The sequence below is a fragment of the Fusarium poae genome, chromosome 1 (genome assembly GCF_019609905.1).
Source record: "Fusarium poae strain DAOMC 252244 chromosome 1, whole genome shotgun sequence".
Taxonomy (NCBI): domain Eukaryota; kingdom Fungi; phylum Ascomycota; class Sordariomycetes; order Hypocreales; family Nectriaceae; genus Fusarium; species Fusarium poae.
Window position 1 is genome coordinate 1 of NC_058399.1, and position 12,476 is coordinate 12,476.

The 12,476-nt window shown below is 49.1% G+C and overlaps 3 protein-coding genes across 3 annotated transcripts; 2 read left to right on the forward strand and 1 right to left on the reverse strand.

Moving 5' to 3' along the window:
- Window positions 1-6,612: 6,612 nt before the first annotated feature.
- FPOAC1_000001 (uncharacterized protein) lies at window positions 6,613-7,973 on the forward strand (the record flags this gene model as incomplete). Its single annotated transcript, XM_044844621.1, has 4 exons — window positions 6,613-6,982; window positions 7,039-7,158; window positions 7,220-7,475; window positions 7,532-7,973. The coding sequence occupies 4 exons, from the start codon at window positions 6,613-6,615 to the stop codon at window positions 7,971-7,973; spliced, it is 1,188 nt and encodes a 395-aa protein (XP_044710537.1).
- Window positions 7,974-8,304: 331 nt separating this feature from the next.
- On the reverse strand, window positions 8,305-8,955 carry FPOAC1_000002 (uncharacterized protein; the record flags this gene model as incomplete). The annotated part of the gene is made up of 1 exon (XM_044844622.1): window positions 8,305-8,955. One exon carries the CDS (start codon window positions 8,953-8,955, stop codon window positions 8,305-8,307), a length of 651 nt encoding a protein of 216 aa, XP_044710538.1.
- A 2,143-nt stretch (window positions 8,956-11,098) lies between these two features.
- FPOAC1_000003 (uncharacterized protein) lies at window positions 11,099-12,376 on the forward strand (the record flags this gene model as incomplete). The annotated part of the gene is made up of 1 exon (XM_044844623.1): window positions 11,099-12,376. The coding sequence occupies one exon, from the start codon at window positions 11,099-11,101 to the stop codon at window positions 12,374-12,376; it is 1,278 nt and encodes a 425-aa protein (XP_044710539.1).
- Window positions 12,377-12,476: the final 100 nt, after the last annotated feature.

Here is a 12,476-nt window from a genome sequence, read left to right on the forward strand (position 1 = left end):
GCTTCGTTCAGTTACGTATTGCTCCTAACCTAACCTAACCCTAACCCTAACCCTAACCCTAACCCTAACCCTAACCCTAACCCTAACCCTAACCCTAACCCTAACCCTAACCCTAACCCTAACCCTAACCCTAACCCTAACCATCAGCGCTATCGCGCTGCACCTACCGTGCGCACCGCCTCCGGCGGACAGTGCTCCTTACCCCAACGTACCGCGCTGCCGCGCGACCTGCCGTTAGCGGACTTTCACGGGTTCGCCCACCCACCCCCAAAAACGCTCCTTTTAACCCTGCTACTGCTTTTGACCGAATCCAACGAAAAAGTACACTGTGTGACGGCGCACTGTCCTATACTGTATCGTTTTCTTACGTTCTTTTATCTTCCTATGTTATAACCCTCAGCGCTAGCGCGCTACACCTACCGTGCGCTGCCTCCGGCGGAATTACAACCTTACCTTGCCCTTCTTGATCCTCCTTTATATATCACTTAGCCTCCTCTCGATCCCTAATCCAGTCTTATCTTATCTCTCTAACTTAATACCACTAGCTGTTATTCTTTACCCTTAGTCTAATATAATTAGCGGTTATTCCCTACTTCTCTAATCTAATAATATCAGCGGTTAACCATTCTTTACCCCTAGTCCAGTAAAATTAGCCGTTATTTCTTACCTTTAATCTACTATAATTAGCGGTTTTTTCTTACTCTTACTATAACCCTTTTATTCTTTCTTTTCTTATTAACTCTATATCTCTCTTATCCTTCTATATTATTTCCTACTTCTCATTCTTTACTTCCCTTTATCTATTACTCTATTATAGCCCTAACCCTTCTACCTCTCTATAACCCTAACCCTTTAACCTTCCCTATAGCCCTAACCTTAAGCCCCTTATATCTTTAAATCTATCTTATGCCACTTTTACTTATATAAACCCTTATTTACTAAATCCCTTTTCTCCTATTTTCTCTTATCTTTTTATATCATATCTTACTTTACTTGATCTTTCTTCTTTTCTAATTTACTATAGTAAATACAACCTTAATCTAGTACTTTATACCTTATCTATATATTTATTTTCTTACCTATAGTTACTCAATATACCTCTAATCTCTCAAGTATTCTTTACAATCTAATTACTTTGTAACCTATTTCTTATTCTATATATAAACTTATATCAGTTGATATATTAATTACCTATTCATTTCTTGTTTTTATATTTCACTTTCAATCTATTCCTTACATATATACCATGATATCTTTCCTATAATCCTTTTTATGCTAATATACTCTCTACTATAGCCGTTTTTCTTTCTTACTAATATACTGCACAATCTCATCCCACACTGCAAGCCCGTTCGTCATCGATAACCCATACATCGGCCTCATCCGCTTAATCCACTCGCGGTATACCTGCTCATCCATACAATCTACCCCAAACCTATCACGCACTAGCTCCCGAACCGTTTCACTAACCCTCACCATCATCACCACCGGTAATATCCTATTACGGTAGCTACACTTACCCTGCACTCGTCCCACGCTACACCAGTTATACGGCAGACCGCACTCCCAGCAGCACTCGTAGTCTGCAAACCGTAGTCTTGCCTGCCATCGATCAAAATCCTTCTGCTTTAGCAGCTTGCAGTCCTTCCGCTCATGCTCTATCCTCCCTTTATTTTCCTCCTTTGCCCCGTGTATGTGCCACTTAACAAAGCATACCGAGCATCCTACCTCCCGCACTCGATCTAGCCAGCTATACAGCCTCGTCATCCGCCGGCTCTCCTCCTGCACGCTCTCCTTCAGTCGGTTAACCACCAGAACCCTTCCTTCTTCCCTATCTTCTCCGCCATTCACCTTATCAGTTTCCCTTAAGCACCGATCACAGTATTCTGCCCGCATATCGCTACAACAAAGCTCAATCCCATCAAAAAATCGCCCAAGCACGAACCGCCGACAGCCCTCACCCTTTATAAACAATTCAACTGCCTCACGGTTCATGTGATCAATATCACTGCCGAACTCGTTTGCCCAGCCCGCCCTTCCATCTGTCACAATCACCGAGTCTACAACCTCACCTCTCTGTCGACCGCCTCTACCTGTCTGCTGAACAAAGTCGACTAGTCCAAACGGCGGTCCCGCATGAATTACACCAACGATGCCCCTGATGTCGACACCGGTCCCCAGTCCAGTCGTTGCCGCAATCCACCGCTGACCGTCCCGCCCATCGACCCAGTCTTGCACTGCACTAACTCGTGCTTCCCGCGTTAGCTTGCTGTGATACGCTTTGCAGCCAACCATCGCAGCTATTGCCTCACACTGCTTGATCGAGCGGCAGTATACCACTCCGCGTTGTGCTGTCTCCATTCGCTCCTCGATCGCCTTCATTGCAGCTACCACTCCGTCCTCTATTGCCGTCTTCCCCGGCCTTACCTGCTTCACTCGGTACCGAATATTCACCCTCATCGTCGGAGCTCGGATGATTGTTGCGTCCTGTGCCAGCATTCGCTCCCGGAACCAATCCTCCATCGACACCGGCAGCGTCGCAGTAAGCATCACCAGCGGGCACCCGAACCGGTGCAGCCCCGTTAGCAGCCCTAGCCGCTCTCGGTAGCTGACGTCCATGATAGCGGTGTGACACTCGTCAAAGAACACCCTTTCCAGCAACCCTCGACCCCGAATGCTCTCGACGTATGCGGTGAATCCTTCGCTCACGGCCACATCGGCACTGACCACTACCAACCGCGCGTCCCGCTGCCGTTCATCCCTCTCTTGATCGATATCGTTTCTCCATTCCATGCAATCGATGCCGAGCTCGCGTGCCCTTGAAACCAAGTCCTGCACAAGAGATACAAACGGGACAACCACAATACTGACCGGTCCTCCACCCGTGCCTCGTTCGTCTTCCATAAAAGCCGGCAGCATAAATAAAATGCTTTTGCCACCGCCTGTCGGCAGCACCACGATAAGCAACTCGCTCCGGATGCCGTCATTCTCTAGTCGCATAATCCGGTACATGCCATCGCGCTGCTGCGCCGTCTTCCATCCTGCGTCTTCGCCTAGCATACGCTTCAGCCCAGCATCTATCTCTGCATCCTCATAGCGGGGGGCCAAGTCGCCATCCAGCGGGAGTCTCGGTGAAGTTGCCTGCTGATAGCGGTTATGTGTTAGTTATAATAAGCTTATTCTTACGCCCTACCCTATAGCGCCACTCCCCCATCTTTTCTGTACCAGCACCAATTGTAATCTATCCCAATAATTCCGGCGTATTATGTATATACATAATAGCAGAGTAAATGCTACTATACGTACCTCTCGGTCTATAGCAAGCCTTTGCCTCTTTGCTGATCTGTCGACTACCGGCATAATATCGTCGTCATGAGCCCGGCGTTTCCTGTCACCGAAATCACCATCAGTTCGGGCCAGAAATTCATGCCACAGACGGCTGATCTCCCGGAAATTTGACAACATCTCCGGCTGCAACTGACTCGGAAATTGAAGATTGACGGCATAGTGATTCCGTGCGATTCGACTTCCGTGTGTCGCTTGGATGTCCCATACATACTCAACTTTCGGTCGTCGGTGTGCTTCTCCAGTTAACGGATCGGCCGCCTCGTCGTCGCTGTCCGCCACGGCGGCTTCCAGTTCAACTTGCTGAACAATTAATCCCTTGATTCGACGACCCATCTCAATAGCTACATGCCGGTAGCTTGAAACAGTTAGCTGAACCCCAATCTGTACACCTGTGACAAGCGCGAGCTGCTTGCTCAGCTTTGCCGTGTCCCAGATCCCCTTCTCGGCCGACTTCCATAGCCACGGGCTGATCGCTTCGGACGGGCCTCGAATGCCAGAGAGCCGATGCAGCACCTTCTCAAACGGCAGCAGCCATGCGACATATGCCACCATCATCAAGCTTGGGCCCTCAGGCAAGAAACGCGCTACCTTTCGGCCTTGCTTGCCATTCAATCCCTTGCTTTTGTCCCGGTCTGTGATGAGCACCACCTGCCCGTCAAAGACAAACACGTTCTTCGGCAGCTGATCGGTATCGCAGTGCTTCAGCGTTGACACCTCCGGACCTCGCCCGGGCTGCCCTCCCCATACATGCACAACCGGGAACATACTTGACCGGAACTGCCGCAGCCAGCCAAGATACTCATCCATCGCCCGTTTACGGCACTCGACCCGACTACCGCCGTTCCCTGCATCGACGATCTTCCACAGCGTCGTGCCCAACAGCCTCGTTAACTTCTCTGCACCCGGCTTGAGCCATGCATTCTTCCGGTTCGTCGCAAATGACCGCCCTGGGCCCTCAAACACCAAGCTATCGGCGATGTCCTGTAGCCGTATTGTTTCGCGGATCTGACTCCATTGTCCGTCCATAAGCTTGTCGAGCCAGCCCTCCGCTTCTCGCACGAATGCCTGTGCTGCCCGTTGAAAGCTGTTTACGGTGATCTTGTCGCCCAGATAGTTGAGCGTCATGCCATTACTGTCCCATAGCACCCGCGCTTGCCCACCTTCCTGATTACGGTAGCCCCTCCCGTACGTCATCCACTGGATAATAGCACTGAACGGTGTATACGAGCCGGTTGCGAGCCAGTCGCGATGACCCTTCTGGAACCGATCGATAGCCGCAAAGCTCGTGTCGCAATTCGAGTCGTCGGAGTCGTACGGGTCGTCCTCAAAGAAGTGCTCTAGCATCAGAATCCGCCCGCACCATAAGAAACCGGCGAGAAACCGGGTATGTGTGTGGGACGGTACCCACGTGCCATCCTCCTTGACACCCAGTACAGCCGTGAAGTGGAGCAGCGGGTTGTAGTACTGCTTCTTCCCAAGCTTCTGCTTAATCGACTTGATGCAGAAGTCGAAGACAGCCTCATCAAGTGCCTCCTTATCGGGGTCTTCTTCTTCTTCTTCTTCTTCTTCTCCCTCTCCTCTATCCCCTTCTCTGCTGCCCTTCGTGACCTGCTGCTGCCCCTGCCTCTTCTTCTTGTCGACAACAGTATCAAGTCGCTGGACGATGTCAGCCAGGGAATTCCACTGCTCTTCCGTAAATCGGATACCGTGCTCTGCCTTGGCCCCATCGCGCCCAAGCGCCTGAATCCGGACGCAATAGCACAAGTACCGCTGCCAGCACGCACTGTACCTGTCCATCGTATCTGACTGCTGCTTTCGGCCGAACGGGGTCGATACCGGCTTGGTCGGGTCAATGCTGCCGAGCCACTCGAGCGTTTCGTCCGGCACCCTATCCAGCCTCTCCATACAACGGCCAAGCTCGCGCCGGAAACTCTCGGTCAGCTCACGTAGCCTCTGGTTCGCTTCACGGCGCTCGCGGGGCCACATCCGCTGCTCGACTGCGGCAGAAGCCGGTGATAGCCCCGCCTGGTACAGCGTCGGTTTGTCCCTCTGCTGCAAGTGCGCCGACCATTTCATAAACTGCACCCATCTCGACTCGGTGTCGACTCCGCCTGGTGCCTCTACCTGACGTTGCCGTTCCGTCTCTGCCTTCTTTAGATCCTTCTCACATGCCCGGACGGTCTGCGGTAGTAGAGCATCCCCAGCAGTTACGCCATCGTCAGCGCGTTCAGTGGCCGGATCGCCATCGGCGTCGGTGGTTTCGGCGCCCCGCGCTGGGTTGACGATCCAGTACCTTGCATGCGGGGCTTTGCGCAGTGACTGAAGCATTACGTACTCCCGTCCGCGCTTACCTTCCACCTGCGTTCTGTGTCTGTTGCGGGTCTCGTGTGTAGAAAAGTTCGACTTGTTGCGGGTCAGAAAGCGACAGCCCCCGGCCCTACAGCTAAACCCCTTATATGTCCTCAGCCCGGGGATCGGCGCGCTTCCATCTGGTGGCAGTTGTATGTTCTCGTCTGCTGGATCCTGCAGTGTCCGGGGGCGCCACCCCGACGACGAGAACGATGCTGCGAATGCAATTACCGCCTGTAGCTGCTCTCCAACAGTTTTGTGGCAGTTGCGGTAGTGGTGCTCTACCTTATCGACCTCGGGTTTGATAGCTGCCTCGCAGATCAGACAAAGCAGGACATCAAGCTGCTCGCAAAGCTGAATTATCTGGTCCACTGTATTATTTTTCATGGTTGTACGTAGTGGTGAGTGAACGGTGCTGCCGCTGATATAAAACGCACAATTCAAATCTGGCTGCGTCTGGATGATGATACTGTTGTTATTTAGTATCATGATAATGCCTACTGATATAAATATATCTGGCTTAATGTAAATAGACTTGCTTTTGTTATTGCTACAGTGATATGTAAACTCTATTTTTAAATTACTAATTACGATTTACCTGTATGTAAAGAATTGATTGAACTCTTCCCTCCCCTCGTTGTTTTCTGGGCCTGTTATTGGTATTTGGTGTTAGTTCCCTGTCAACTTGGGGTTGGGGTTCGTCTGTTTTCGACCCAATCACCGTTGTTGTCCTGGGGGAACGTTGTCCTGAGGGAATGGCCCGTGCACGACCCGCAACCGCCATACAATCTCGCTAACCCCAAGTGTTTGTTCAGCCAGAACAACACCCGGACTAGAGACCAGGTCGTCTATGTATCTGCCATTCTGCTTCTTTGTTTCGCAAACTTGCTATGCTCGTTCAGCCATAATGCCATAATGCTCTACCTTTGCCGAGCTATCGCTGGTATTGGCGGCGGCGGCGTACTGAATCTTTCGAACATCATTATATCGGATATTGTCACTCTTGAGCAGAGAGGAAAGATCCAAGGCGTTGTCGGCGCTACCGTTGGACTGGGTAATATTATTGGTCCATTTATAGCTGCCGGTGTCATAGGACAGACGTCATGGAGAGCCTTCTTTTGGATTCTATCACCATTGTCATTTTGTACAGCGGTACTTTCTTACTTCTTTCTTCCTTCTAAGCCCGCTACTGTTGGGTTCTGGGAAGGAATACGAAAAATTGATTGGATGGGCACATTCGTCTCGGGCATATCTATCGTTCTTCTCCTCATTCCCATCTCCGGAGGTAAGTCATTCGAACAAATTCGTCTATTTCCCACCTCTAATATAGTGGAAATGTAGGAGGATCCTACTTCTCTTGGGACTCGCCTCTCTCCATAAGTATGCTCAGTACTGGTGGTGCTTTATTTATTGCATTTATCGTGTGGGAATGGAAGATGGCAAAACTTCCCATGATGCCAGGTAAGTATCTCGTTCTTCATAGTCAACAGTCCACATTACTAACGCAGCAAACTATCTCAAGTCAACATCTATAAGAACATAACGTTGTCCATCATGCTGGCCCAGAATTTCTTGTTCGGTGCTGTTTATCAGTCGTATCTATATTACGTTCCTCTCTATCTTCAGAATCCTCGTCAGTACAGTGCCATGGAGTCCGCGGCAATCTACACTCCTTTAGTGGCTGCGCAGGCGATTTTTTCGATTGCTTCAGGACAGTATATCAGTTTTCGTCTGAGATATGGAGAGGTTATTTATACTGGCTTTGCACTTTGGACGCTGTGAGTTCTCTACACCTAAAGCTTTGAGGCCATGGCTGAGCTGATTATCAAAACAGTGGCGCGGGTCTAGCTCTGATCCTCAATCGACACACTAGCGCTGCAGTCATCGCCGTCATTTTAGCCGTTGTTGGTGCAGGAGTAGGGTGTATTTTCCAGCCAACCCTTATCGCTCTCCAGGCACATTCACCAAAGAGTCGCCGAGCTGTCATTATCTCGAATCGAAACTTCTATCGTTGTATGGGCGGTGCTTGTGGCCTCGCTATCTCGGCTGCAGTCCTCCAAGCTCGTTTGAGCGCAGCCTTACCAGTTGCGCACAAAGATCTTGCCAGCTCAACGTACGTATTACCGGATGACATGCGTGGGAAGGCCGGTGTACTGGAAGCCTACATGTCAGCGAGTCATAGTGTTTTTATTCTCCAAATACCCCTCATAGGTGCATGCTTGCTTAGTACAATTTTTATTCGGGATCGTGGTTTGGATCCAGTCAAGGAGACTTAGGGTCTTTTGGGTCTCAACGATCTGCACCCTAGACCAATTAAATATGTCACTATTTATGGTTGGCGTTATGTTGGGGCAGCAACTACAGAGGAACGATGGCGGGGGGTCGAGCAGAAATTTCAATTTATGAAATATGGAAAGGGATGTGAGCGGGGACTGAAATCAACATGATAGTCATATTACTATTGATTATATACAGTACGAAGTGTTAATCTATGACATGTCGAAATTGCCTTGTAACCACGGGGCATGCCGTAGATGATGAACATCGATCATGAGGCACGATGCAATAGGAAATGCCATGTATATCCTCCCCTCGAGAATCTTCAACTTAAGAGGCCTGGGCGGTGGCAGGGCAGTCAAGGCAACGAGCATCGTACCAGGCAAAGCCCTTACCAGCATCAGCTGGGTTGATAGTGGTGGCGGTGTGCTTGAAGAAGTAGCAGATACCGTTGGTCTCGTCATAGGCTACGGCCTTGCACTCAGCCTTGGTAGTACCACAAGCGGCGACACAGTTCTTGCGGTCAAGGGCACCCTTGTGGACACTGTCGTAGCTGGTAGCAGCCGAGTTCTGGCGCCAGCCCTGGCGACCACAAATGGCACCGCCAGCGGAGTTGGCAAAGCCACAGCCCGCATCGTAGAACTTGTAGCCAGTGGCCTGTTGCTGGACCTTGGTGGTCTTGATGTCGAACTTGGAGAAGTAGCAGATGCCGTTGGTCTCGTCGTAGGTAATGGATTTGCAGTCAGGCTTGGTAGTGCCACAGGCCTTGACGCAGCCATCGAGGGTCAGCTTGAACTTGTGGATGCTGTCATAGGACCTGGCGTCGGCGTTGGTGCGGTAACCAACAAGACCGCACTGGGAACCAGAGGTGATGGTGGCAACATTGCACTGATCCAGGCTTCGGCAGGGAAGCTTGTTGTTGGGGGCAGCGTTGACAGAGGCGACTGACAGAGCAGCAGCGATGAGGGTAGAGTAATGCATTTTGAAAGCGGCTGGTTGAAAAGTGTAGGATACAAAAGACTGTTCTGTTTCTTTGAAGTTTTTGGCTTGGCTGAGATGAGATGAGCTTGAGTGATAAGATGAAACCAGAGTGTTGATGAGTCCTCCTTCTTATAAGACCCGACAATCTCTGGAAAAGCATGTCCTTTGCCTTGACAAAGTATCACGAGAGTCTAGAATTGTCGGTCTGTCGGTATCAAACGACATTGAGACGCAGGTTTGCAAAAAAAGGAAAAGCTTGATGTGTTTTTGCACAGCTGAAAGCCTGTCTCCTGAACTATTGAAAAGATTATCGATGCTTGGCAAGCTGATGCTATAGTTTATCTGCAAAGGGGTCATGGCCACAGACGGAGTGATCCACCTCGTCCTCACAAAGATGAGTTGTGAAAGTCGGAACGCTGTTTCCGCTACCGAATGTCTGGGCCGGTTGGGAAAGGATAACCAGGTCAAGCTAGCCTGTTGACTTAAGGTTGTGTGGTTATTAATTAAACTATTGAAGCCACAAGATGCTGGCTATTCTAGTCTTTTTTTAGCTCTCTAGAGACCCTTCTGCATCCCTAGGGCTGTTTCCGCGGTGGATCGTGTGCGGAATCTCCATCAGGGGGGTGGCTGACCATCGACTTCAGGATTGGCTGTTAAATTGTGGCGTTTCGCAAAGCGGAGTGTCTGGAGAATTCGAAAAAGGTATAGGTTAAAGGAAATCCCCCGGCTACAACTTATTCCCCTGTGATATTACTACCCTGTACAGAGTACCATGATATTTATCCATTATCAAATAACAATAAACCACTGTTATATGTATATAAAGTCTTGAAAGTAAAACAATTAATATTTAATAGCATCGCCATTGACTTGTCTATACATTGAGAGAAATAATGCGTTTCTCAGTTATCAACATTATAGCAACATTGGTTATTCCAATAGTAGAAAAATAAGATGCTTCAAGGTAAAACAATACCAGTCACAAGTTTATCTCCCGCGTCCAGTTAAAGTCCTACCTGAGGAAAATAAAACGACAATGGATAACAATGCAACGTGTTAATACATTTTTACCATTCAGCTCAGTGGCAATAGCGGAATTTGACCGACCTGACCTCACTAGCCAAACCCCAGTAATCCATGCCAGTTAGTAGAGTCTAGACACTTTTACTGAGTTACACCAACGAAAGTCGCAACTACCCATATTATGCGCGGTAGCCTTTTAAAAAAGCAATGGGGCCAATTGGAGGATGCTGAACCCTGCTACACATAGACTCAGCTGCAAATAAACAATGCTTTTTCTTTAGATGAGGAATACGAGTCAGCCACCCTTTTTTTGCGTCTCTTTTTCAGTAGGAACGGTGATTTTGCCCCGGTATGGCGGTCTCTGGTAATCGTTCCACAATATCTATAAGACATTCACTGGAACCAGAAGAGGCTTGAGACTGACAAGACTTCCGCTAGGAGGAAGGTATGTACGGATAGATCTTGACAGACATTGTCTCCTGTAGGGAAGAGAACCAAGAAAAATAACAAAAGTGATAGCAACAACACATTGCATACATCCGCTGTTCACTCTTCACTTCATAAAAAATACCACCCTAAACACAGGTCAACGCAGATAAAGGTCACCCTGGCTCGATAGTGCTCCGCAGCTGAAGATCAAGCGTTAGCTTTTGACCAACGGACGTCGCTACAACCGATTCACATTGGGGTATTCCACAAGCTCGATGCATGCCAAGATGCTATTTCCCAAATCGGAATTTCGTAATCCGCGGCGTCGGATCCGGTTGTCGCAGGGCCAAAGCCTCACCGTTCCACCAAATGTGCAACTATTGAAAACACTGAATTAGCGCTATCCACTCAGAGTCTTGGCATATTACCGGCTGTAAGGTAACGATCTGATAACAGAACAGAACAGGGGATATGTGATGCCCACAGTGTATCCAGGGGTTAGGTGCCAAGATCGTCCAAAACCAATAGTCTGTGTTTAGCTTCTTTCGGTATTAGTCAATTTATTATTGGCCATCCTGGCATTGAGTGCATTGTGATAGTAATGAATGATAATAAAGTATCTTGAGGGCTGCCTTAGACCAGTATGTGGCTTTCTGTTCTCTAGCTCACCGACCTTCTTCACTCGTTCAGAATGGTTTCTGCATGGCTTGTTTTTTGGATTGCGGCGACCCTCTCGCTTCGTTCAGTTGTCGCTGGACCATGCAAACCTCGTCCCATCTCACGAACCAGCTCGACTGTCGAGATATCTGCAGGTCTCACGTCTACGTCCACTTTGTCCTTCACTTCTGGACTTTCTTTGACTGAAACCGGGTCCATTTCGGTTCCTTTTCAAACTTCTACTGCACGAAGCTCCACTGGAGTCTCGGATAGCGAAAGCTTGACAGTTGAGACATCTGTTACTGGATCCATCTACTCTTCCGATTTTTCAATCTCTACTGCACTCACTACCTCAACCGCCCTCGATTCTTCGGTCTCATCCACGGTATCCTATTCCGCTAGCGAGATCAGCGAAACTGTGACTGTGACTGAGACTCAGTCTTGGGTTACCCTCAGCTCGCAGACTGGCGTTTTATTATCCACGGAGTCTATTCAGACTGACACCGCAAGTTCTGAGACAGGTACTGTGACCTCGACCACTACTGTCGATGAGATACCGACCACCACTGTGGCCGAGTCTGCCTTGGAAACCACTACAATCACCACCACCGCTCTCTACCAGACGTCAGAATCAACCACCGATGTTGAATTACCTTCCGACACCACGTCAGTTGAGTCTGTTCTGGATACCACAGTCATTACTGCCACTGCCACGTACCAGACGTCGGATACAACTACCACTACCGAAATATCTTCTGAAGCCACACCAGTCGAGTCAACTTTGGGTACCACCACCACAACTGTCGACCGGATGTTGGACTCAACGAGCACGACTCCTGGATATTCAGACACTACTCTAGTAGAATCTACTTCGGGGACTATCACTACCACTGAGCTCACTACAACCATCGTCACTACGTCTGAGACTACTGAACACACTATCGCTACCACTGCTGAGTCTGTTGCAGATGTAACTACTACTAGCACCACAACTGAGTCTGTTGTGGATACAGCTACTAGCACAGCTGAAGTTATCGTAGACACGACCACCACCACGACAGCCGCGTCTACTACAGCCACTACTACCAATATAGACACTACTATTACGGCAGAGTCTGCCACCTCAACTGAAGTCTCGATCGACAGTTTATCAACTCTTGCCGATGCTACTACCACAACTGCCGAACTTACAACAGAAACAACTACGGGTACTACTACAATGTTTACGACCACAACTGCTGAGACTACCACAACCGAGGCCATGACCACTACTAGCGAGGAGTGCAAGATTTACCCGTACATGCTTGTTTAGGACTGGATTTTGGGTTCTATATATCTTCTTACTTGAGTCACAAATGCACTCACTGCCTGCTCCGACAACGCAGCTTACAACTTACATACCTTCGGACCTT